This window comes from Pezoporus wallicus, unplaced genomic scaffold (genome assembly GCF_028554395.1).
Source record: "Pezoporus wallicus isolate ANWC-B61680 ecotype Strahan unplaced genomic scaffold, APGP_CSIRO_Pwel_v1 contig_3952, whole genome shotgun sequence".
NCBI lineage: Eukaryota > Metazoa > Chordata > Aves > Psittaciformes > Psittacidae > Pezoporus > Pezoporus wallicus.
Window position 1 is genome coordinate 9,959,380 of NW_026635034.1, and position 27,499 is coordinate 9,986,878.

General features: G+C 39.8%; 2 protein-coding genes across 8 annotated transcripts in view; both read right to left on the reverse strand.

Annotated features, from left to right (window-relative positions):
• Positions 1-487: 487 nt before the first annotated feature.
• Positions 488-8,428, reverse strand: RSL24D1 (ribosomal L24 domain containing 1). Its single transcript, XM_057397849.1, has 6 exons — positions 8,270-8,428; positions 6,139-6,252; positions 3,715-3,787; positions 2,882-2,945; positions 2,295-2,380; positions 488-879 (listed from the first exon to the last, which is right to left on the reverse strand). The coding sequence occupies exons 1-6, from the start codon at positions 8,348-8,350 to the stop codon at positions 806-808; spliced, it is 492 nt and encodes a 163-aa protein (XP_057253832.1). The 5' UTR covers positions 8,351-8,428; the 3' UTR covers positions 488-805.
• A 5,393-nt stretch (positions 8,429-13,821) lies between these two features.
• RAB27A (RAB27A, member RAS oncogene family) overlaps positions 13,822-27,499 on the reverse strand; it is a 34,543-nt gene continuing 20,865 nt past the window's right edge. For 4 of the 7 annotated variants that reach the window (XM_057397882.1, XM_057397900.1, XM_057397853.1 and 1 more), the window contains exons 2-6: positions 20,586-20,758; positions 18,856-18,941; positions 18,012-18,115; positions 17,143-17,266; positions 13,822-14,564 (exon numbers count right to left, since the gene is read on the reverse strand). In XM_057397882.1, coding sequence (XP_057253865.1) covers positions 14,366-14,564; positions 17,143-17,266; positions 18,012-18,115; positions 18,856-18,941; positions 20,586-20,738 — 666 coding nt within the window. In that variant the 5' untranslated portion in view covers positions 20,739-20,758 and the 3' untranslated portion in view covers positions 13,822-14,365. Of the gene's footprint in view, positions 14,565-17,142; positions 17,267-18,011; positions 18,116-18,855; positions 18,942-20,585; positions 20,759-23,137; positions 23,173-25,251; positions 25,504-27,499 lie in introns of those variants that run through there. The other 3 variants (XM_057397890.1, XM_057397865.1, XM_057397875.1) reach the window with 3 other exon arrangements.

Consider the following 27,499-nt stretch of genomic DNA (forward strand, 5'->3'; position numbering starts at 1 on the left):
CACTGAATAAAGATAAATACCACCAAAATACTTTAACATCATCATCTTTTCTATCAAAATAAGCTCGACTGCTAGATAAAACAGTCAAAAGTGTGATTTACTGATCATCACAATCAGTCCGATTACACATCACATTTGAATTTTGGTATATCACGAGGATGGCAGGTCCAACTTCACACCGAATGTTATCACCATGACTGTTTTCCAAACAGCCCTAAGTCCTATGCCAATGTTAGCCTTGCCAGGCTTAAGTGTCAACTGCAATGCAATCCTGGGGAAACTGACTAAAAAAGGAAATAAAACAAACACTATATGCATTCATAACAAAGCAAAAAAACATCAGAATGACAAGAATGCAAAGAAGTCCGGACTGCACTGAACTGAAGAAAACAATACATCCTGCCCTACCCTGTAACCATTAAGATGGATTTTTACCTACTTTTACCACTTTGAAAGAACAGATAAAATAAGACAAAATACGAAAAGCTCAGGGCCAACATCTTTTATTCCTGGAATTATAATGGAAAAGTTATGCAGAAAGTGTAACTTTCCAAGGAGCACACAGTATCTCAAACAATATGCTTTATTCTCCATCCTGCTGATATGTTCTCAAGTTACAGAACTGCAAGCACTGCCCAAAAAGGCATCCCTCTTACAATTTTTTTTTATAAAACCAAACTGCAAATTCCAGCTACTCACTAAAAAGTGTTTTTCTTCAACCAGAAGGATAGTTTTGAATGATACTATGAGAGGCAATAAAGAACTGTTAACTGCTGTAGAGATATAAATAGAAAATAAAAGTCTTTTAAGAGTCTTCTTCCATAGCCACATCCTCTTGTAGCTGCTGCACCATTTTGTCCTCCAGCTGTTTTGGTGTGCCTTCAAAGCAAAGAAAAAAGTTAAATTCAACATGTCTCTCTAAACACAAGTAACTGTTGTTCTCTGGACAATGTCTATTCTAGGAGTTTAGGAGTAACCCATCAAGCTTACAAATATTTATGGCTAACCTCTATCACCACCTAAAATTACTCAAGGTTTCAACAGAAGAGCTGATGCTGGTTTTATGCAAAATCTAAAAGCATATATTTTCATGTACTATGATGAACTTTGATAGAGCTCTTAGCAGAATCTTACAAAGGACTATAAAAATGCATTACTTTTAACAGATCAATGGCCTTCATCCATTAGTTTTCATACCAAGATTTAAGCCTTCCTGAATGCTGTTTTGGATGACAATTGTGTTAGCTCCCCATAATACTATCAAAAATAATAAAATCCAGGGCTGACATTTGATTCTGCTCTCCTGAAGGCCCAGCGGGAATTGCAAAGCACTGAAAATGTAGCTGTAATTTGACAGATGTGCTGCACACTATTGTGCATCATTCAGTTACCATAAGCAAAGGCAAACAACCAGGTTTATTCTTCTGAATTCAGATCTTTTTACATTTTCTCCTTCTTCCCTCAAACCAAAGTTTAAATTTATCCTAACAAAAGCTTGTTTGACACAAAAAACCACGGAGACAAAACCACTGGTTATTTTTATAAAACAGTAACTAATGGAAACTTCCCTCCATTACACTACTTCATTACCTGTATTTTATAAAAGACATCATCTTTACAATCCATTTTATCAACATCCTCTAACACAAGGCAGTGCTTGTAATAGTTTAGAAACCAAAAAATTATTTAGGAGAAAGAGATTTCTCCATCTGAAAAACTCAGTTCACTAACAAAGCATACACATTATTATACCTGAAATAGGCACAGATTTTGGTGAAAGTTTGCAAAATTTCCATGATATTTTAAATACTGCTAGGCTTACACTGAAGAAACAGTATTTTCATGCAAGTTTCACTATACACAGTGAACTACAATAAAACCTACTCTCAAAATTAGCTAAGAAATTCAAAAAGCAGTTTAACCACTGAATTTTGTATCAATCAATGGTATAGTCTGTTGAGTTCAAATAACCAGTTCAAAGGAAAGACTTAAATAGATGTATTGGGTTAACAAACACACAGTACATACAGTATCAGATGTTGAGTGCAATTTAAAATACTCAAATAAGGAAAAGCCCAGCATGCAGAACTGGCTAAGTAAAATGCTACATGTGACTCAGACCAAAGGCACTGCTTATGTTTAGTGGCAAGAGCTATTCTTATATTCAATAGACATATTAATTATAAGAAAAATGCACAGGATTTTGATCTGTAGAATTAGTTATATAAAAAAAAATCATCATTAAATTGTATACATAAATTAACCTAAGATAACGAGGTAAAGCAAGTTCTTACCTGCATGTGGAGCACGAAGAAGGTGGATATTCTGTTTGACTTCTTTGATGTCTTCTGCCTTCTGCAACTCTTTGCTCTTCTTTAATCTGGGGAGGGGAGAAATTAAATTCCATTACCTTCAAAGAGAAGATGTGTATTTTTGTTCCACTGCAAGACACATCTTTAGCTAAAGGTACGAAACTGTAAATAACTATAATTATAAGGAAATAAAGTATTTGAAAATGAATTCAAGCATATACTGGACACAAAAGAAAACAAACAAACAAAAAAAAATCAACAAAAACCCAACAAAAGCCACTACTACACCAACTTTTACCAGAAATTTGTTTAAATCTAAGACTGTTTTACAAACAAGGAAATATAACTATTATCAGGTGTACAAAACTACATTTCACTGAATAGCCAATGAAGCATAGTGGTTTGGTAGCATAGTAGAGCCCACTCAAACTATTCCACCCCATTGCTTGGATGACTGTGTCTGTACAAAGCAAATAACCATTTACAACTTTCAATAATCGTTTCTCTGGAAAGACTGACTGACTAAACAGGTTTGTAAGAGCTCCCATAATATAAATAGTTCTCCTCACCTGTTCATAATAAATCTAGCTTGACGTTTTTGCTTTATTTCCTCCACTCTCTTCATTGCATCAACTGAAATAAAGCAGAAGTTGTTTTAAGTATGCTTACATACCTACAGTTGAAAACACATGCCAGTTTGCGGAGCAACAGACACAGTATTCCATAATACCTCTATAGCAGAAGCAACTGTCATAGCATAGAGGAAGTTATTCCTTTCTCTGAAGAGCAGTGCAGAGAATATTCCATGTAGCAACTATGGTAGATTGTATTTTCAAACTTATTTATACTTCCACTTTTGTGTCTACATATATTTTCTACAATTAACCATCAATACAAAAGACTCTTACTCTCCTTGAGGTCAGATGCAAGCTACCACTTTCTCCTATGTGGCATTTGTTCATGACATAAGTAATTCTTCTACTTTATAGCAATTGATTTATTAAACCAACTGAAGTGGAATGAGTGGGAAGAAAGAAACAAGTGCATCAGTATAACGGTGTACACTGGAAGCCTCTTAAAAAGCTGGAGAACCACTAAGGTTTTTTGAAGATCATTCAAAAAAAACAGTTTTGGGGGAAAACAAAAAAAACACAAAGAAACAAAGAAAAAAAAAAAGCCCAAGAAACCAAATCCCCACCCCCAAAAAAGCCCCAAACAAGGGCAACTCCACATCTGTTCACAACTCAAACCTCCTCCACATATAAGAATCTGGTCATTATCCCAATAATTTCACATACAATTAATACAAAGTGTATCTATGAAGTCTTCTGAAAACATTTTTATATACAGTGAGTGTTCACTCCCCAAAGTTCACCTCTTGTCTTTTTCTACAGTGACTCACCAGTCTTGTTCCATAACTCTCTCTGGTATTTCACTGGTTCATTCCTACGTTTTTCAAACTCAAATGAATTATCCTGTATTAAGAAAAAGTAAATACAGATCATATACAAAGCATATTTAGATCAATACATTCTTCCTATAGCACTCACTCACATAACTTGTATTTCACGTGGTATTTTTCCTCTCTTTCAGAATCTCAATTTCTGTACTCTATTTCCTTCTATTTTATAGTAATCCCTAAAGGTTGTTAGAGTAGAGAGTTTGACCTCAAAGTGTCAGAAGCCACAGTGATTTGTCTGAAGAGAAACATTCCCTCAGCTATTTTCCTTTTAGCGAGTCAAAAGGAACAGAGAAGACCAATGTGAAGTGGGAAATACAGAGTAGACTAGACAGGTGGAAGGCAAAATTGGAAGCATGTAGAGTAAGAAGCATTTAATCCAGGTCAAGTAAGTTCTGCTCAAGAGCCTGTATTTTGAAAAGGGTAAAAAAACCCAAAAAATCCAAACCCCAAAACTATTTCATTTTAAGAATATTGACACAATACAAATTAATTTGAAATTGTTGAATATTTCCTTCGAGGACAGTGGAGTTGGGACAGCTGGAGGTTTTTCTTTTTGCTGTTTAGGATTTTTTCCCCCAAGAGCTTAAGATGGAAAAATAATTTCCTCACTTTTTTTTTGTTAGGCATGCTTAGCTTTAATCCAAATTTATCTGAAGACTTTTCCCTCCCCAAAGGTTCTTTCTTGTAGTGGAGAAGCAGAGTTATCAGACCAGCTGCTGACCTTTACTTGAGCAGTTCCAAAGACAGAAACTACACAGAACAGCAAGAAATGGCACAAACGCACTCACAAGCCATGCTTTATTGGCAGATGAATGCTAGTTTTCACTAGGGGATAGCATTAAGCACATACGAGCTGCAGAGCACACCGTACACTAACATCTACATGCCACTCTACCTCTTACCAAAAAAATAGTCAAAAAGAACCTAAAATTCATTTTCAGCCAAGCATGACACAGCACCACATCAATTCACCGCAGTTTATCCCAAGTCAGCTTCTACATATTTATAACATATTGTTCTGTATCCTGAGAACACACCACAAACAGCAAAAACAAGTCCCACAAGAGTACAGATGTTCAAAGTGCCAGCGTCTTCTAACCTACACCCACAGAGATAAACTACAGCTACCTCATACTGGCCAGTGAATCTTTTCAATTCCAAGTATGAGGGGACAGACTGACCAACTCTGCCTCATTCTGAGTGACAGAATAAGACAGTCTTCCAAAAATACCTGATAGGATTATATCCTCCTTCAATTTTTTTAATAAATGTATATATATAAAAACAACAAAAAGGCATAAAACACTTGAAACCCATGAAAACAAGTATGTATTTAACCCCTTCCAATGTACCCGCTTAAAGCTGCAAGAACTGTCACCTTCCTACAAACTACAGTACTTCCCATTGTCACAAGCCTATTTAGACAGTTTCCCCAAAGCTGCCTCCTGAAAGAACAGATACCATCTGAACTACAACAAAGCACTGTGTTTCTATATTGATTTAACTCTTAGCATATAATCTCAAAACTGGAGCATACTGTCACCTATTTAGACATGTATAAAAGAATTTTTAATTACGTTATTTTCAAAAAAGGTAACTTAACTCAGCCCAAAACAGCTTGAAAGCAAGAAATATAATTACAGAAGGTTCCAATTAATCATGGCTTCTCAGAGTCACATTACAAAATAAAATCGTATTCTTCCCCTTGGAAGACCCACAGAAGGCAGCAAATCAGTGTCAAAATACTTACTAAATTGTTGATTATCTGTTTTTTGACAGAACACTCAGTCACAGTAATTCTTGAATTGTTTAAGAACTGCCCCATGAAATATGAGTATTCAGTATTTTTACCACTGAAGTAATTTTTGTTTTGATATTGTTTCTAAGATCTCACATGCTGGTTTTGAAACATGCCTACCTCTGCAAGGACTTTCTCTATATGCTGATTATTTTAAAGATACTTCAGAAGGTAACCATCTTACTGTGTCTACACAGAGAGACTTCCTGGAGTACCCAGTAACCCAGATTATCTGATTGTGCAGAAATACAACTACCAAATAGGTATATACAGAGGGTAGAGCATTTATATAGAGAAAAAAAATGCCTCTGATGTGGGAAGCACCATGTGTTACTGATACACCTGATACACTGGCTTCCACACCAAAGCTGAAACAGGAAGTTCCATGTTACAGTCAAGACGAATGAACAGCTCACTCGAGAAAACTCTCAGGTCACTGCCACAATCCCTCTTTTCTCCACTTACTGTCTGTCACATTCAGCCGACTGACCTAACCTGTTTGCAACTGAAGAGGCTGGATTTCTGCCATTTTAGTGAGTTAAGTGTAAACCACGACAACTTCTTACCACTGTCAGTTCTTTGCCAGCTGCCTTCCGGAATGCTTTGGTCCACCTCATCTTTCTGGGATTTCGCTTCCTTTTAAAGTTTCTGTGGCACTTTGATTTGCAGAATCTAAATATCTTCAAGAAGATGCGGAGGAAGAGGAACAAAACAAAACAAATGCTTACATTCAAATCGTAGAATCTTTGAATAGTTTGGGTTGGAAGGGACCCTCACCGGTCGTCTAGTTCCAACCCACCTCAATGGGCAGGGACATCTTCACCTAGGTCATGTTATATCTGCCCCACTGCAAGCATGATATCAAACGCTGAAGTTTCTCTAACAACATTGCTCATAAAAAATTACATTCATCCCACAAATGTCAATACTTTTAGTTCAAATACCGCTATTAACAAGAGGTTTCAAGCATATCCTCGTTCTTTCATTTACAGCCATTTTCACAGTTCTCAAATATTTACAATTAAGCTGATTATAAATAAAATATAGCAGACTTGTGAGAATCAACTGCAAAAATAACTATAAAGCCAAACCTGTACTATGAATAAACAATTGTCTATACCTGTCAGCACTTTCTAGACACAGCACCATCCTGACAACAAAAAATCCTCATACCTCTCACATAATATTTTTGAATGCAATACACACACACACACACAAAGTCTATCTTCTGGAGTGTAGCTTTAAGCCTTAAAGATTACCCTGCAGCAGGACTCCTAAGCACATCAGTTAAGTCCTGGATTGAATTTAGTGAAAGCTATTTTAAAGCATATACCAAACCATTCTAACTGACCTTTTTTCTCACACACGCCCTTTCCATTTTTCTACAGATTCTAGACTGATTTTAGGTACCTGTCACTGCCTGCCATCAAAGCACCTTATGCTCATCTGGGTGATGTTTTCAGGCCCATTAAAGATGCATTAAAAACTTCACTACTCATAATTTAAATTTCCCCTTTGCTGGTACTGCAATGATGTAATTAACAGCCAAGCTGGAGAACAGCCTCTACTGCAAACTGTGCACATCCAACAGAGATTTTCCAGTCAAAAACAGTACGCGGCAAGGTGCCAGTTAGGGCATGGGGGGAGGAGGGAACAGGCAATACACATAATCATACCCCTATCTGCAGTTCTTAATATTCCTTAAATCTGCGCATCCCTTGAACTATCCTGGCCTGGCTGGTATCCAAAGCAGAGCTGGAACTTGACTTCAGAATACTAAAAATTAAATTCGTTATTAATGAGGTTTTGAAAACCCTATTTTCTTCAATCACACACTCCTTCCCATCTAAAGTCATTTCTAGAGAAAATGAATAGAAAATATGAAACTTATAGAGAAGAGAACCAGCTTCGAGTAACTGTATTTTATTAAATGCTTCTACCATGTTTTTTCAGCTTACCCCAATCAAACCTGCCGTTGCATTCAGCTCTTTCATATGTTATCAGTTCACAACTCTCCTGCCATTGTGCTACTTTTTCCAACACACATCTTGTGGCCATTTTCTAGTAAATGGGACTGTGCCAGCCTACATATACCTCTAAACTCCCAGAAACTGTACCTCAGAAGCTGACCCAGGCTTTGTTTTGACACCCAAGCACGGGAAGGAAGCTATCCGTAAGCTTCGCTGCACCCTGGGGCCTGCAGTGCCCTGTAATGAGCTCAGCAGCGGCCGGGAGACCACTCACAGTTTTACACAGGACTGTCGCCGCCTCGCAAAGCCCTCAGTGCAGCGCTCGTCCCGCCGGCGGCCCCAGCTGGGTGAGTCCCACCAGGTACCCGCTGAGGTATCGGTCACCACAGCACGCGTAACGGCCAGCGCGGGCCGCGCGGTGGGTGAGGCCGCCCCATACACCTCGAGACCCCGGCACGGCTGCGCTGGGCGGAGACACCGCGGCTCCGGCAGCACGAGGGAAGCGCTGCGCCCCCGGCCGGGGACCCCGGCAACACGGGGGGGTGTAACCGAGCCGCGAGAGAAGCGCACACGGGGGACGGGGATAAGGCCGCTGCCCGCTTCCGCAGCGCGGCTGCCTTCGGGGCCCCACGTGTGACAGGGGAGGCCTCCCCGCAGCTCCCGGGCCAGGCCCAGCCGGGCAGGCGGTGAGAGGCAGCGGGAGCCGGCGCTGCCGGGCGGTCAGTACCTTGCAGTCGTTGCGCACGAACATGACGCCGTGCCCCGGGTAGATGGGCCCCGAGCAGAAGTAGCACTTCTCGATCCGCATCGCGCCGCGCGCCCCGCCGGAACCGCGCGCTCAGCTGACCGGAGGCGGAGCGGCGCCGCCCGGCAGAGAGGCCACAGCACCCCCTGCCGGCCGCGGGGCGCCAAGCGGCGGTGGAAGCGTGCCCGGGCGGGCGGTTGGGTTTGAGCTGGGAGGGGTGCACGGCTGTGCAAGGAGGGAGACCTACAGCGGGATCGCTACGGAAAGTAAAGCAGGGCAGGCATACGGGGAAGGGGGAAGGCATTACTGCTCCGAAAGCGAGAGAAGGGGCCACAGGGCCAGCCCCTGCACAATGCTGGGGCCAGGTTGTAGGAAGTTCTCACTGCTGTGCTCTGGGGGAAGCTATAGGAAAGTCCCACGCGTTGGCTGACTGGAGCCACAGTTGCTAAGTCACTGCACAGAGGTACTGGGGGCAGGGCTGAGAAAAGCAGTAAAAACGCCAAAAAGCACGGACGTGTTATGTTGACTCACCGGATAGACCCATCAGCCCCAGACATGCCAGGTGCAGTCATGACACCGAGAGCATGGTCCAGCCTTTGAATGCACTAGAGAGAATCCTGTTGAGAGCTGGGAAATACTCATGCCCCTGGAAGCATTATAAAACCTCAGAACCCCCGGAAAACAGAAATGAACCCCATACACAGAAATGAAGCTGGGGTAAACTCTCAGACAATACTGCATCTCCAAATCTAAGCTGACTTTTCTCTTTCCCAAGTGACCCTCTGCTTCCCTGAAACACGTTTGTATCTTAGTATGGAAATCAAATACAAATGAAAAGATTTTGTGATCAGCTTGTGTTTGATCCCTTCTGGCTTCTCATTATGAATGCTATGTTACAAATTAATGAAGCTGAAATAGCTCAGTATTAATATAAGGATAAAGACGGTAGCCCATGGAAAGGGAGTCAGACACAGATTTTTAAACCTGTAATTGATTTACTCTGGAATTCAGACAAATCAGTTTCTGCTCCATTTCCATATTTGTAAGATCCAAGCTTCCTACAGGGGAATTAACTTTTAAAGCAAAATTTGAAGTACTGTCTAAAAGTGATGGCTCTGCATGCATTACCCTAAGGAACCCGTTGCTCCTTCTGGTCCCCTCCTACAAAGTTACCTGTTTATCATGAAAGGTTCTAAATCCTAGGCCCTGTACCTTCCTAAACTGTTTGCAGTTGGAGCTCTGCAGTTTTAGAGTCTGACATCTTCCTCACCACATAAGGCTTTAAAACCATAATTCCTGTTTCTCCATTTAAAAGAAATTACCTGAGTATTTGGTAAAAAAAAAATCCACGTGTTGAATTGCATGTTCCCTAAGGGCAGTTTTAGCTTTCTGGTTTCTAGAACGACAGAAAAAGGCAGTTAGCTTGGGGCTATATGAAGAAAAGATGGAAGAAAATAAAAGAATAGCCTTAGCTCAGTCATTAACCTTATCAGCACAGAACTTGTCTCCAATCTATTTGCAAACCAGACCTCAGCCACATCCTATTGCAGGAGACAGAGGCTAGAGCATATGACTTGTGACTAGCACTCACCCCCAGCCCTGAGGAACAACAGCTCTGAACTGACTCAGAGCCAGAAAGCAAGATAGGACTGTACAGGATATTAGCTAGGCTCACGCTGCACGCCGGAGGGAAGGCTCTGTGGCTGTGACAGAAGATGGCAACCTGGCTGATAAGAGGCAATAGTAGACACACATACACAAAGCAACTTTATGAGGGAAACTACGAAGACACTGAGTTTACAGCTAGAGGCAAAACCAAACAGTAAACAAGTTTGCTTAGGTCTAGGGCTGCTGTGCTTTGGCATATGCAATTGCAATCCTCTTTTTCAGTTTGATTACTTTGAGTTTCCTGTTCATGTGACTTTATTTTCCCCTATGGGCTGTATTTATTTCACTGAAAACAGCTTTTTCTGGCGGAGTACTGTATTGTGAAGTCTTTGGTGGCTTCTACAATTTAAGCACTGCCAATTACAGACTGTCACCAACGCCTCCAGCAGACAGATGGGATGTGAGAGCACAGTGATACTACAAGCATTTGTAACTAGACTCCCCTCAACACCTTTCTTCACACCAAGGCGCTAACCTCCTCTTCAAGTACAAACCATTGTGCTGTGGATTGCAAGTGCTTATTCCTGATCTAAAAGCAATTTATACTGAAGGTTGCTGGAGCCAGAATCCAGTTTAATTATAAAAAATGAACAAGTACTTCTACTCAATTAAGTTACTCACAGACAGAATTAGGTATCCAGCTGACAAACAGCTTCACTGTAAGAGATTCTGCAGCAAACTGAGCTTGTTTAATTTCTGACACAGATTACCACAGCAAGAATTGTTTCACCAAACATCTCAGCTTCATACGTTAAACTCATAGCAAAGGTCTGGTCTGCAAATATTTAGGTACTTGTCCAAGTTTCTTAATGTAAGTAAACATTCATATAAACTGTTGTGTACAACCGTATATAAGAACTGACAACTGTCAGGCATGTGCACTTGTAGGACAAAGCATACAATCATGTCAGTTGAAAGACACTTCTCAGGTCATCTAGACCAAAATCCTGCTCAAAGCAGGGCAAATTAACATCAGGTGGCTCAGGGCCACATCCAGTTGAGATTTTGGTGTCTTCAAGGATGCAGATTCCATAACTTTCCTTAGCTTCTGCTCCAGATTCTAACTACTTGTATAGTTACATTCTTTTCCTAACAAGAACTTTTCTCTGCTGCCTCTCTCCTATCCCTATTCTATGCCCTCTGAGATGGGTCTGGCTCCAACTTCTGTATACCCTCCCATTGGATAGTTCAAGACAGAGGAAAGGTCTCCCTTAGTTTCCTCTTCTAAAGCTAAGCAAACCCAGTTCCCTCTCCTCTTATCCCTTGTTCTCCAATTCTCTGATCCCACAGGCATCCACTGCACTCGCACCGGTGTGAGTACATTGGGGTGTCCAAAACAGAATGCCAGATGTGGTCTTACAATTACTGGAATACCCAGTCATACCTGCCCTTGTTAAAATTAATGAGGTTTGGTTCAGCTCATTTCTCTCACCTGTCAAGGAACCTCTGAATAGCAGCTGTGTCCTCCAGCATATCATAACCTACTTAGTAATACATGCTGCTCTTGATTGTGAAAACTCAGGCTCCTTACCTTTGTGGAAGCTACAGATTTTACAAGATGTACCGTGTGATTCCCTTTGCTCTGAACATGCTACATGCTCACATTAGCAGCTTTTTGAATGTTTTATGAATACAGAAGTGTTGCCTTTATTTTCTTCTATGGGTCCGAGCTCCTTCTGGCACCACCCAGGATGCATCAGGGCCCCATCTGACTGGTTTGGTCAGTGCATCAAGAAGTACCAAGGCCACAGAAGAGAACTGAAAAACCCACAACACATAGGGACAATGCAGAAAGACACAGACTGATACTGAATTGAGACAACAGGAAATGTTACAATTCAATTCAACAAATGCCGACAAGATTCAGGTCAAGAATGTTTAACTATTTTATATTGGGAAGAAAACCTGGGACAATGCATCATAATCATTTCCAAAACTTTGTTCCATTACAGATCCATGTTTTGGTCTGATACTGAATAGAGACAGCTTTTCTAGAAATAACAGTTTCTCATCACATGAGAATTCTTATTTGTTTGTTTTGTAAAACCAGGACTAGACCAGCAACAGTAGCATAACTCACTGTTAAGGAACATCTACCAGGATCTCTCATGAGAGTTAAAAAGGGAACAAAAGTTTTAACACAAAATAATTCAAACAGATAAATCTTATGGCACATTTCAAAGGCTGACATCGAAGCAATTTTATGTAGACTCTTTTTATATAGTAAATAGTTACATATAATATCCATGACAAAAATATTACAGCTTTTGTATTTAATATCCAATCTAAGTATTCAAAAGAAAATATTTTTACAACATTTCAGTAGTCACTTAGCTCAGTAGTTGGTTGTAATAATCCTTAATGTTTTCAGGAACTGGATGGAGCTATAAGCACAAAAACTCCTATTAAAGTTAATACATGACAAAGTTCCACTGCAACCCTCTGAAAAGCAAAGAGTTACATTAGAAGAAATTCAGACACAGAAGTACACTGAAATATGTTGTGTCCTACGCAGAGCCGGATACTCTACTGGTAAGAAACATGATGGTAACTTCACAAGGCACTCTGAATTAAACTACAGTAACTCCAGTCCACAAGCATTTTAGAATCTTGGTATTGTGCAGTATAAAAAACCCAGACCAACCCCACACCTATATTTATTCAGTATAAATTGGTTTAATCTCTGTCCTAGCCCCAGAGCAGTCAAATTATATTGCACTTATAAAATATTCTGTGTAGGCTGTGATAAAATCTAGTATTTACACACTGTGTTTGTTAAAGAACAATGCAATGTAAAATATTTTAAGAACCAAGATTTAACACTAATTCTTGTATTACTGATATAACCAGAGGCTACATTAAAAAAAAAAAAAAAGTATATTTTATTAACTCCTATTCTAGAAACATTTTTGGTCCTTCAGAAAACTTGTGCTGCAATTCATGTTCACAACTGGTATCAATGCCAGCCTGAAACTGCAATAGTCAGAATATTTAAATAAATAAAAACATGATTTCTGAAGACGTAATAGCTTCGGAGTTCTGTAAACTGGCTGCTGAGGAAAGTCTGTAACAAGACTCAATTTGGCATATGTTACTTTAATTGGCAATACCTTACAGTTATACAACCTCTGCCAGGGTAGAAAACAGTTTGGTAGGCACATCTTATAAATCTGTCTGGAAAAAAGACCCAAAAAATACTGACTGTTCCTTAGTTATATGAACAATTAAAATGATCAAAGAGTAACATGATCCACTGAAACCAAAACTGACATTTATGTGATTTGGGGGTGGCGAGGTGGGGGAAAGGGGGGAGAAAATTCTGTCTGTTCTTTTTTAAATACAACCTAAAGGAAATGAACAAACCATAAATGAATATATGATAAACATGAAGTACAGGACACAAAGGTTGGCAGAATAAAATGGGCATAATAAATTTATAGAAATACTGATCTAGACAGAACTGGTGTCGCAGCTGCAGCTCACCAGCAGACAATCATAATTTTTCAATTGAAATTTGAAGAAACTTCCTAAATCTGTGTTTGGTAAAACAAATTCAGTGCAACGCACTAGCTCTGATGAAACTTTGCTGACATCTAAGTTGCCCTACATTCCCGTTAAAACATAAGTGGTAACAAAAGAAAAGTAACAACAGCTGTAGCATTATACCTTTTATATATAAACATATGGATATGCATGTTTTAGAAATTCAAATGATGTCACGAGGCCTCATAATCTGTGCTGGGTATATTTTATATAGTACAGTTGTAGTTTACATGTTCAATTTCATGACATACCCAAAGTGCTCTACACATGCACCTCTGTGCTTCTCTGTAATTTTTATTCAATATAGAATAGCTTTCCTTTGGTTTTCATCACTGAAAACTGGTGGTTTGAGAGAGCAAGGAAAAGCTATTTGCAGGATTTTATGGAAAACACAGGATTTGCTCTTTCAGATTGTTACTGACTGATGAAATGACTAAATGTTTCTGTTCAAAACCATGAACCATGTTGGTAAGCTTTCTGTTAGAGACTAAGAGCTGTCACGGTACCTAATTTAAATGCCTCCTCTGTGTAGTTCATGAAGGCTTCAAAGGGCAACTGAAAATCCTTCAGTTCAGAAGCCTACCCTTTCTCATTGCCAATACAGAAAGATGTTTCTGCAAGTGGCAATGAAAATTCCTCTCCCTTTCCACAGTACAGAATTAGAGGAATATCCAGTGCTACACCTAATTAAACCTCTGTCCCATCACTAATAAACTGCAAGCAAAGATGAATGTTGAGAGGAAAAAACCAAATACTAATATCAAGGACTAACATAGCTCATTAAATAACTACAGTGTGATTTGTCCATAAGTTAAACAGTTAAGCTGCAACTGTACTATACTTGATATAAACTTAATTGTAACTGAGTTAACAGCCACATTTGCCTTTTTCTTGCTCCTCATTCAGTTGTTCTGTAGAGCTGTGCCCATTGGAGCGTACCACCCCTTCTGGGATCCAGGATTTATCCACACACCGTTCCATGCGCTTCATAATGAGGTCAAGCAGAGTTTCAATAGCTTTGCTTACATTATTCCCGTTAGCTGCACTGGTTTCAAAATACGGTATTCTGCAGAAGAAAAAAACCACAAACTTGCATCATACAATTTGTATTCATAGGAGAAAATACATGATTACTGCCATATACCAAGAAATCACATAAACACTGTCATTGCATAGCAGAAACACATAAAATGATCAGTGGTCTGCAACCCAAAATAAGTTAATGAAATGATCAACTCTGTAGGTAAGACAGAAGGAAAAGCTTTAATTTACATCCTGGAGTCCACAATCTAGAGAGGCATTGGTCAGTATGAGTTCCCAAAGTTATGCTCCTGATGTCTGCTTTTTTCAGCCCTGTTCCCCACAAGAGATACAATTACTTTATGTGACCTTGTGTGCATAAGCGTTCTCCTTACCAACTTCTACCTACATCAGGTAGGGAGTCATTGCAAGAGAGTAACGCTGTAATGCACATTCCCCTGCAGGCAAGGCAGTAAAGGCTCCTAATGCAATATTCTTACTACAAAAGGTGACTGTTTCTTCTGTTGACACCTTAACTATAAACTCTCTTACCTTAAAAAAAAAAAAAAAACAACAAAACTCAGTGCTCATACCACTTATTTCTTTGTTAATCAAAGAACTGAAAATACACTGCTACTTTTCATGATTGTGGAACAGGGAATTTCAATGGCTTTGACCCTCTGCGCTCAGAGGGTGCAGAGGCTAGCACCACATGGTGGTGCTAGAGCGGCTGCATTAGTGTTCCTCCCCAAGGGACCAATACAATCACTTCAGTTTTAACTATTTCTTACTTAACTTGCAAGATTCGATGAATGGTGAAAATATTATCTTACTGTTGCAGGGTGAAGGCCTCCTGCAGCCATTTTCAGAATACATCACTTACCAGTACAAGACTTTTCCACAGAAAGAGGGTAATCACTATCTCCCACTTTAGTTACCAGAAAACTGGTTTTGCTGCAACAGGATTTACCTTGCTTCCCCTCAGGAATAAATGACTCTTAGCAACTATCCCTTCTTACCTTTACAGGGCAGAGAACTTTGTAACTGTCTACAGATTGGACATGATCTGTACCTCTGATTTTATTCCTAAATTAAGTTGGCATTTTCAGTCACAAAGAGAAGCATTTCAGAAATTATTTCAAAGTCACACACAATGATCTCTTTCAAATCTTTAAGAAATGGCCACATGCAATCTGCTACTGTTTAAAAGTTTTTGCTCTTTCACAAGCAGCTGCTTAAAGTACCATATACACTTGCTGCTGTTTGTGTGACATCGACATCAAACAAACATTTTCACAGGGGAAGGAAAAAGAAAAGAGTGTAATATTGCACTAAACCTATTTGTCTCTAATAGATAGATTGCTTCTGATCTGCCTCCCATGAGTTTTCAAGGTCAAGGAAAACTAATTTGTGGCTATGTAATAAGAAATAGCATGGCACAACAGGACTAGACCTGAAGAGCAAGCCAGTTAGCACTGAGGACTAGTATTCACACAATGCATGTTTTGCGGGCTTTACTTTGGATCAGCTCTGATCTACTCCTCCAGACAGGATGCAGATTACAAGTCGGAGCACATTGTCTAGTTTAGTTTTCACTTGAGAAGGAATCCAGTTCACATGCTAGAAACCTGCTCCACTGTGTGAATTAAATCACAGTAAATGCATCAGAAGACTTGCTTCAAAAGTGCACTTCTGATCCACACTGAAATGCAAACATAATCCAGAGAAAAATCCCATGGAAGAGTTAAGTGCGTATAAAAGTACTATGGGATTAATTAGTATTCGATAGGAACAAAGATTTCAAGTAGTCCCTTTAAGGACATGGGGAAGGGCAAGGTTACCCTGTCTTCCTGCTGTCTGACTTGGTTTTCAGTCAGGGAGTCTGTGAGAATGCAGATGGCCTGTAAGAAACCATGACTGACCCCTCTGAAGATAAGTCACCAGGCATGTACCTAAGGTACAGTCCTAACAAAATTGCTTGAACAGTTGAGGGAAGATTGATTGGGCAGAGGAAACAGTGGTCTAGACCAGAACTGCTCTTCTGTGGGAGCCATCCAAACACTGGTGAATGTGCCCCAAGGCTCTCAAAGACACTCCATGGCCATGCCAGACAATGGCTGCCTTAGAATGAACTTCTGTAAAAAAACTCACCTCGTCAATCATTGCTTGGTATTATTTTTGCTTTCCCTACAATCTGATACGACACTGATCACATCACCAAATACTCTTTTGGATTTCACTTTGTAAGAGACAAGGGTTTTCTGTGCCTCACAGAAAGCCTCAGCACATGCAAGATCAAACAATTAGACACACACCCCCCCCCTTCTTTCAACTGCATCTCCAGCTAAATGATATATCTCTTTTCCAGAATGTTTGTGAAAATTCACTTTTTTCACTGACAAGGAGATTAACCCATCTCCAGTGCAAGACTGCTGCAACACTAAGTATGAACTTTTAGGCAGTGCAGAAAACATTAATCTCTTGACAGAAAAAAAGCTACCGTACTGGCCAGTTAAGCACTCTAAAATGCCTATTCTCACAATAACGTTTGAGTATACAGAAAAGGCATTTAAAAAGGTTCATTCTGCTTTAAACGCAGCAATAACTGGAAGGAAGTCAGTTACCCATATTTTCCTGCAAGTTCCTTCGCTTCTTCTTCTTTCACCACTCTTTGGTCTTCCAGATCACTCTTGTTTCCACATAATACAATGTCAGGGTTTTCACAATATGCATGCATTTGTAGCTGACCTAACAGCAACAACATGAATAGGGGTCACAATTTGCAATCACACACGAAGCTCACTAAGAACACTACCATATTTCAGGGAACACAAAGTCCTTCAGGAAAATGACTCTTTGAAAGACAGAAAACAGTGTGTTCTCTGGTACCTCACAGGACTTCTGCTATTGCTCTGAGGAGCCAGAAAACAGGCGGCCATCCACTATCACATACCCAGTGAAAAAGTCGGAGGAGCAGAAGCCTGACAAAGCTAGCATGAAGCTGTGTATTTGTAACTTTAGGAGTTATGCTCACCAAGCATCTTCAGTGAGCTGCCAGGAAAGGATATACTTCCCTCTCCTGAAGGATGATGGAGTCTGGGAACTCCTCTGTCTAGGTGCACCAGCCTAGTAACATTCGCCTTCCATTAAGTTTAGCTGACAAAGCTTAAGTTGAGTCAAAACAGAGTTTTGCATAGGCTTTCCACACACTAAAATTACTGAATATCATCAGAGCCAGGGATATGATTTTCTCTCAGCTTGCTTTCATCTAGGTTAAGATTCAAGTTCAGCTGGCAAGGCTGAATTTCAGGTAAGCACTAGAAGCCACTGCTAGCAGCTACTATAATTATGAATGCAACATTTTCTTTCTTCTACTGAGAAAGCTATAAGAAACAGTATTTCCAGCTCTATTTCTCAGTGAGACTCTGTATTTATAAAAACACAACCCTCTCCCCACCCATGCTAAGAAAGAAAGAAAAAAGAAATGCCATACTTATCCAGTTCCTGACATTCAGAAAGCTTTGCTCATTTGTCAGATCAAAGAGCAGAAGAAACCCCATGGCATCTCTGAAGAAAGCCGTTGTCAGGCTACGAAACCTAGACCAGTGAAAGTAAATTCGTTGGTTCATCTGACAACTTACTTTGAAAATATAATAGCATAGAGGCATAAAACTGAGGTAATTTAAGACTGAGTTAACTGGAATGAAGTATTAATCATAATTGTTCTGCTGATGTAGGGACGGCATAACAAGAACTTCTAACATTACTATGGTCTAATCAAGGCCTGAGGAAGTCAAGGAGACACTTCGCTCTCACATGAGAATGACTTTAGACAAAGTCTTCTACTATAAAGCATGACTTGATCAAGATTCAGGAATTTGGTCCCTAATCACATCAGTTCTTGATTTTAAGACTACCAACCACTACACTGCTAGTCTTTTGATAGACAAATAGAAAAGAATCTTTTGAGGCCATTTCATCTGTCTGACTTTCCCAAGACCTCAACATACTTGCATAAATTTAAGGAAAACTGATAGAAAAAAAAGCTTTAAAAGCATCTCTATGTATTGATTATGAAAAAATAAACTGAAAGTTTCCAAAAGCCAAAAAGCAACAATTACAGTTTTAATGTTCTGCAGTTGGAAATTACAATTGTAATTTAATGGGTATTCATAGGAAACTTTCTATTGCTGTTAAAATGAAAGTAAGCACACTTCCCCATCCCAAGTCATACAATTAAAATGTAACAATCAATAAAGAGAATTCATGCACTCTGTCCCATTCACAACTAGCTTGATGACCCGTGCCTTACTTGCTAGATGTGGGATGGAACATACCTTTCCTGCCCTGCAGTATCCCAGAGCTGAAGATGTATCCTCTGTCCTCTGCCACCAATGCCATCTGGCCCGTTGGGTCTATATACCTGTAAAAGGTAAATTTGCAAGACTGAATGTTAGAGGTCCAACCCCTATAGAACACAAAATAACTGACATTTTAAGTCGCTAAATGCAGCAAAACTAGCACTGTCAATGCAAAGATCCCAAGTGCAACTCAATCCATCTGCTTTATAAGACAAAAGTAATATGGGATGCACTTTATTCTGCATCCAACTGAATATTTAAAAATAAGGGTAAAAGTGAAATTGGCAGTTTCATTACACAAGCTTAATTTTACTATTTTTGTTTTCTATTTAACTGTTATCTTGTATCAAATTGCTTTACTTCCATCTTGTGTTGAAATTAAAATATAAGAAAGCAACAATGGGATCCTGCAACCAGGCAATATACTTGTACCACTACAGAACTTCATTAGCAAACAGAATTTACTGACAATGACATCTTATCTTAGCTGCCAAAAAATTGCTGAGAAAGAGCTGAGGGTCGATCTTATCATATCATAGCTTAAAAAGCAGAAAATGGATAATAATAATAAAAGCTGAAGTGTTTACTCAGCATGAAAATATAAATAAGGGCATCTGTTAGCTTTGGAAGGATCAGATAAGAACTGAGTAATTTCTTGTTTAGAACACCTCATTGTTAGGTCTTCTTTACTTTCAACTGCTGTTGTACCCATGTTTGTAACTCTTGTTATCTTATCTTTAGAGACATATAAACTTGCTGAATTTGTGGATTATATGATTCAGGTTGTGAAACCTAAGTCTTAGCCTGAGTTATCAAATACGCTGATCAAGTAAACACACCATGTTCAGTATCCCACAAAAGGAGCACTAACTTCTTCAAGAGATTAGTTTTGCATTTCACTGAGATGGTTACTGCTTGCACTACTGTGGTGCATGTCATCCATCAAAAGCCAGCCTGCACAATGCTCTTTACAGGTTTCTGGACACTTAGTAAATCATCAGACTACACTGAAAGGCATTTAATACTTCCACATACAAATGAAAACCACTTATGCTGAATCAATTTCTCAGTGCAGTAAGGACTCACAGCCAGTTAGTTATCTCAATGCAGTGCTCAATTTATAATCAAAAGTACACTTCCCTAGTTTGAAAAATTCTGAAGTTTTAAAAGAAAAAACAAACTACCTACTACCTGATTTTTCACAATTCTTCTCTGGTAGCTGCTTAGAAACCCGGTTCAGCTCCATGTATCGTGACATGCCATTTCATTCATGTTTTAAAACTGTTTTAAAAAGCAACACTGCAGTGTTTGTTCACTAGCTATTCGAGTTCACAAGCAGCAAAACCACTTTTACTACAGTTCAATCCTTCCTCATAGAGGTCAACAATAAAAGTGCTACTCCAGGTACTATAAGCACAACTCAGAGAGTAGGTACACTCATTGACACTTGCTGAGCACTAAGAAATTGCTGCTTAGCATCAGCTCTTCTTATTTCAACTTTGGGGGAAATGGGAGGGACAACACATGGTAACAAAAATAACCAGGTAAAATGAAATCATTTCCTTGTCACAAGATTAAGTCCACAGTAACTACTGACTGCATGACTACATGTAAGGATTGGCAGGTTAGATTTAAAAACAAACAGATTCTACCCATCACCAGACCAAATACTACTTGAAAGCAGCACAGCATTTGTGAAAACTCACCACTCTCTTTTCCCGAAAGTCAATGCCCACCGTTGTGATAAATTTGGAATTGAACTTGCCATCTGTATATTGGTAAAGAAGGCTGGTCTTTCCTACTCCAGAATCACCGAGTGCTAGGAATTTTATGAGGTAATCATAGTCCCCATCAGACATAGTGAGAATTCAGGATACACCTTAAAAAGCAAACCAAAAAGGATTAGTCAGTCAACAACTCCGCCGAGGCTTATTTCGGCAAATGTTTAAAATACAAATCACTACTTGAGGTACCAAGCATCCAGCAGTGAATTCAGTTCTGTACTCTTTTACACTGATTTCACCTTAAACTCCCAGTTATGCCCATTATCAATATCAAATTCAGCTGTGGCTGAAAAAGTGCACAGTTAATTTTATTATATTCCTCTTACTAGAAAGAGAAAGCAACACACAATTTTAACTTCTTCAGAAAGAATGAAAAATCAAGGTCAAAGTACTCAAGCCATCTAGAACACAAACTGCAGAACTGCCTTTAATCTGTGTGGAAGCTGACAAAAGCTACTTAAACATAACAGCAGTGCAACTCTGAGCTCACTTTCACTGTGACATTATTAAATAAAAATGACAATGATTTTCTATTAATAGTTACTTTTCAGTCTTGAAAATGGTTTTCATTTTTTCATACAAAGAGGGAAATTAACCCTGCTAGATTTTGGTTTTGTTGTTGGTTTTGTGGGGTATTTATGTTGTTTTAAAACTGTGGAAATTGCTCCTGTAAAGTTTTAATCATTATGCTAGCTAATCATTTAAGCTAAGTCTTCATCATCAATCGTCATAAAACAACACACACATTTTCCTGTGGCCTACACACATTTTCTCTCTATTCTTTTTGTGCCTTTGAAAAATAACCATATTAAATACAGCCTGATTGAAGAGCAATAACAGCTAGAATGTGTAACAAAAATCACTGGCAAATATCCCATATGCTAGAAAGAATGATGTAAATGCACTAGTACTTTCCTGTTGAGTAGCTACCCAAAATAAACAGCAGACAGCTGCCTTATGTTGTGTTCAAAGACATGAACATGAAAAGATAACCCTAAAACAACCATTTTAGAAGCAACATAAAATTGGCATTCTCTTATCAAGGAGGGAAACAGATTTAAAAGATACGATAGATGATGAAAAAAAAAAGAATTTAAAAAAGTAAAATATGGTGGTTTAACTGTTTGTAAGTATTACTGGAACTATTTGTAGCTGGAAATAGCTTTGACTTTATTCAAATCAAACATTGCGGTAGTCTGCATCAATGGCAAAAACACCAATAAATTTCTTAAATACAAACTCACAGCTTGAGGTTTGGAACAAACTCAGTAGCTCAAGTGTGTGGGTGGCAATCACCACCACTAAGCTAAAAACCATAACTATCTTCAAAGCTTCAACTTTATGTTAGTAATGCTCCTGGTTACACGACATAACTGTGCTTAGTTGATTTAGCCATGACTAGATTTACCACAACCAACTGCACACAGTGGTCAGATTTATGCCCAGATACCTCCAACTGAAGTCAGTGGAAAGCATCTGATGCTTTTTTGCAATTTCCAGTTTTGAGTCTCCCTTTCCCACATTTTGCATTATGACTTCCATGACAGTAAAACCTTGCAGGAAAGGAGTTTTAGGTGACAGAGTTCACACCACCTTACCACAGATTGCTAATTTACTTTTTTCCACTGGTATGTTTTAATACCAAGTTTTCAGTAATGGTGTCCTCAACATAAAAGTGTGTCTTCACTTCGTTAGAAGGACAGGGACCTGCTGCAGTAAATCCAGAGGCGGGCCGCAACTATGATCGGGGCTGGAGCACCTCCCATATGAAGACAGGCAAAGAAAATTGGGGCTGTTCAGCCTGGAGAAAAGCTGCAGAGACCTCATAGCAGCCTTCCAATGTCGAAAGGGGGCCTACAAGGATACTGGAGAGGCAGTCTTCGTCAGGGACTGTAGTGATAGGACAAGGGGTAATGGGTTCAAACTTAAACAGGGGAAGTTCAGGTTAGCTATCAGGAAGAAGTTCTTTACTGTGAAGGTGGTGAAGCACTGGAACAGGTTGCCCAAAGGACTGGTAAATGCCCCATCCCTGGCAGCCTTGAAGGTCAGGTTGGACAGAGGCTTTGGGTGACATGGTCTGGGGTGACGTGTCTCTGCCCATGGCAAGGGGGGTTGGAACTAGATGATCTTAAGGTCCTTTCCAACCCAAACCATTCTATGATTCTATGAATAGAATAAAAGATTGAAACAAAAAAGCCTGCAGTAGTAATTATCAGTGAGTGTTTCATATAAATACACCACAACCGCATGCTTGCATCAACCAGAAGGTCTGAAAGAGCAGAATATTCAAGTAAGCAAGTTGAAAAGGCAGCCACATGCTGACATAAGAGTATTTTTAGAACAAACTAAAAGCCCTGATCCATTAGACACACTCACACATACCAGCAAAAGGTTTTTTGGGGGTTTTGTTTTGTTTTTTAAATCAAACCCCCTGTTGGGGAAGGAAAAAACCCAGGTATAATCTGACTGTCTACCTTGTAGCTCTACAAAGTCTTTTCATTGAAATGCACTAGTAGAAAGGAAAAAGTATTTTAAATAGCAAACAAGGAGGATTTGACTAAAGACTGGATTTGATTTAGACTTCCATCTCGTGTATGGTGGGTTTTTTTCTATCATGTTCTCCAAGAGTAAGAGGCTGTGTAAGCTCCCACTCAAGTACATGTTCTTTCAGTTTCAATACCCCTAATTAACTGTTGCTTAAAAAGGTTCTAATGGAAATCTTAGGGCGAGTATATCATACAAACACAAGCTACCTTTGCTTCTTTTACTGTGTCATCCCACCTATACAAAAGTATTTGTCTTGTCTTGGTGGTACTTTGTTAGCTAGCTATAGGTATATAGAACATACTTTTGATATATAGAACTTACTTTTATAATAACAGAAACCAATTACAGTGCTGCCTAATCACCGCTTATCTATGTTGTAATAAAACTAATTTATCATGCACCCTGTGCAAAGGCCTTACAGAGGAAGAAAGGGTGCTACAGCTTACTTGGAGCTGTAAGAAACTGTTACAGTTCAGCTGCACCCTTCCACTGGCCAGAGCTGGGTGAAAGCTCCAGTTTAAACAGAAAGGTCGCACCTTGGGGAAGCAAAGCCTAAAGGCATTCCTACTGTCATGTCTGATTTGTAGAGTTATCAGTTTGCACAAACACACCACATCATTCGGACCACCTGAACCTCAGTTCTCCCTATGGCTGGTAACAAATACAACTTGCAAATGACTGATGGAGGACTAGGAGCCCTCCACAGGAAGGACATAAAACGTCTTCTAAAGGATTTGCTCGAGAAGGAAATTTTCTTCTCTGGCTTTGGAAATGCACACACTTTTCACTGCACCCCACAGGGTCAATCTATTATTCAGGTATCTCCAGGGAGTGGTTCTTATGAAACCCTGTGCATTTAACCTATCCTTGGAGACATGCAAAGAGCTGTTTTCAGAGCAGTTTCAAGCCTTGTCCTCCTCCCTGTACAAATATTTAGAAAGTGATCTCCACCCTCTACTTCCGAGACCTGCAGTTTTAAGTGCCCAGATACATCCAGCTCCACATAGCAAATAAGAAAATATTCACAACAAAGTGAAAACATAGCAAAAATTGTTGTAGAGTTTTTAAGTCATGGTCCCATTACTTCATAGCTTCACACCTTCCAGTCTTTCCTTCCATATTTCTATAATTCATGTATCAGGGAAGTGGGAGGTAGAAAAGAATCAGAGGACATTTATGATACAATTAAACTTCATGAGGTCACCAAAAGAAAAAATGTGAATTAATTTTAGAATGATCCTCCCCAAATCTTGCTTCTAGGAGCAACTGATGGACACAGTTTTAGGCTCCACATCAAGCCCTCCACAGGGTTTTGCCTTTTGTAGACCCCTCCTTAAATCACATTCAGCTCTGGCTTTGCACTTGCCTAGCATGCAGATAAACAGGGGTCATGAGCAAGCGCTGGGAAAATTCCTCTGGTCTTTTCCACTGCTGACAGGACGCCCACAGCCATCACTTAAGCTGTGCCTGTACACCTGCCTCTCTGGAGGCTCCACATACACACACACAGCCAGACTGTGCCTTGCCAAGAAGGAATGCTCTGCAAAGCAAGCAGTCCTCTTGTTCACTGGATTTCCTAGTCCAAGGTACTTTCACATTAACACGCATCACCATTAGAAGGTTCATATTTTTGCCTCCAGGACACTACTATCACATCCCTATTGTGTGATGAAGCATTTAAGACTATGGCAGTATTGTTGCTGTATAAATGAAGGAAATTGACTTGGCATGCAGGATTTCCCCTGTGCAGCATGGGGACAGGGAATATGCTTTCTGAACTGGCCTTGCACAAAACATGCAACTCCTGTGCTGCTGCAGAGCTGATGAAGGGGAGAAGGAAAAAGGAAGCAGGCACAAAGAGTTGAGTAAATGAAAACACAAGCCAAAAAAAAGAAATCAAAACAAACCAAAAGACTCAACAAGCACTGAGCTGCAAATGAAAATGTGTACACACGTACAGGGAAAAATCCTGTAAAACTGAACATGCTCCTAATCAGACAGTCCTCAAGCACATCAATTTAAAGCAAAGCACACCACTTACCCCAAACTCTGCTAAAGGAGTAGTTAGGGCACAGTGGAGAGAGCACTTCCAGTAGGAGTATTTTTCTAGCACCACCTCTTTAGCACACAGCCAAGAGGCCTACGTGTCACCTGTTTGCATTCGTGTTGATGGGTGCTCAGAGATAGAGAGGTGTGCCTCACATCTCCATGTCTAAGGAGGGCGCTGCTTGACAGCATGGCTGGGAAGCAATTACACAGTTCACATGTCCCATTTATTCCTAGAGGCAAACAGCATTTCAGAAGAGATTTGTGCATGACATACCTAAAAGCAGATCTACTCAATCACCCACATGCCTTAGTAAAATTACATTGTTCCTAACAAGTGGTTTCATATAAAGACGTATTAATGATGGAATATATGGATCAGTTCCGTTCACAGCTTTACATCCTTCTCCCTCAGGTGTGAGGAGGATACACTAGTGTCTAATGCAAACTGCTGGTTGCTTTCTCTTGTACAGGCTAAAGGACACAGTGCTGCTCAGTGGGTACCATGGTGAAAGCTATGTTTACCATAGACTTCTAAAGAAGGGAAATATTAGTCTTTGGCAAAGACTTGAACATAAGGTATTATGGCTGACAGAACTTCAGATCACACTTGCAACACCACCCCATTTCACACAGAAGCAATACATGCTTAACAGAGGAAGCTTTTGGGGGGTGGAGTTGTCCTCCCCATACTACACCACCCAGCCAACCCTCCCAAGAGCAAAAAAGCCACTATTCTGTATGAAACTACTCAAATAAAAACATTTGTATGACTCAGCCCACTTTTCCCCCTCATACAAAGTGAAATGACTCACATCACCCCAGCTCTCAGTCTGCTGTGTAGCCAGCCATAAAGCCAGTGACTAACAAGGCAGGAGATACCACACAACTCTAAAGAGACATCCTAATTCAAATTTGCCAAAACACAGATATTAGACCAATAATTCATATTTTAAGATACCAAAGTATTTCATCACGTTGTCCTTTTGGGGATGGACAGCAGACACTCAAGGTTTATAGTTAACTTTTAATAGTGTCCACCTTCTGCAAGTATCAGCTTTCAGACAGATCTTACAAACTGTCTTGGCCTTGCCTTTTTTGCTCAGGAAAACCAGACCCCAGTGGCACAGTGGGACAGTCAGCCAGGCTGTATCCTATGGGTAGAAGCCAAACCACAGTGAAGTCTGCATATTCCCCCTGCAACAGAGATCCAGTCCTCAGTGGACAGAGGGACATGCTGAAGGGGCTACATCCTTTGGCATCTAACATAGCAAGAGGAGCACACAGTAGGTGAAAAAGCTGGGAGTCAGCTTAAGAAGGTTCCACTGTATTCATACATAATTGAGCCGTATTTGTAAATATACCATGAAAAAGTCAGTGCTACTTAGGGTTCAAAAAATGCTTTGCAAATGAAGGTTTCCCTAAATAGGGCTTTACTCTTAAAAAGCAGTTGAGGCTGCATGCTTATGACTGAAGTGTTGACATGGCCATTGGGGAAAGAGGAGTCCAAACCCCAAACAGGCAGAAAGGGAAGGTACTCCAGGTTTCTTGATGGCCACTGTGTCAATACAAGTACATGGTAATAACATATTTGTAAAGGTAATAACATATTTGTACGCTCTGAAAGTGCAAGTAAACGCATACTAAAAAAGCTTCTCACCTGGGCACTACACAGGCTTAAACAACTTCAATAGCTGTTTAATACATCTCCTGATCTGTTACAGCAGAAGCATCAGGAAAGCGATATGGACCTCAAAGGTGTAAGTTCACTTATCCTGTCATACCAGCACTCCCTCCACGCTACAGCAATGCAATAGCCACATTCTTGCCTAGCGTGGGTGAAGTGTAGCAAACAGCCTCACCCTGCTCTAAGGCTTCAGTAGCACCTCAGTGCTTGCAGAACTGGTCACCATCAGACACTTGCCAGCTCTGTCGAAACAAAGGACTGAGTTAAACTCATTAGAAGTGCCTTTGGCTAAGAGCTGCCAAATATGCACGTATGCAACAGAAACAAATTGTGACAACTATTCTTTATAAACTCAAGTAACTGTTACACAGGGAGAAGAGTGTTAATAAAGAAATAATGAAATATTCTGAGCTGCACTATTTTTTATTTTTTTTAGAAAATACCTGACCTGGCTTGCTTTAAATTTGGCCAAAATGACACTTTCTGCAATCTCTGGGACTTTACTGGAACATAAATAATAAGAAGGAAAATATCCCTTCCTCTGACCAGTGAGAGG

What these genes read in the sequence shown, in the direction of transcription:
- RSL24D1 (XM_057397849.1), bottom strand. Translation starts at nt 8,350, where the DNA reads ATGCGGATCGAGAAGTGCTACTTCTGCTCGGGGCCCATCTACCCGGGG. An exon ending in CTGGCAAAGAACTGACAGTG is followed by an intron (nt 3,788 to 6,138) that starts GTAAGAAGTTGT and finishes TTCTTAATACAG; the next exon opens with GATAATTCATTTGAGTTTGA. An exon ending in GCTAGATTTATTATGAACAG is followed by an intron (nt 2,381 to 2,881) that starts GTGAGGAGAACT and finishes TCCCCTCCCCAG; the next exon opens with ATTAAAGAAGAGCAAAGAGT.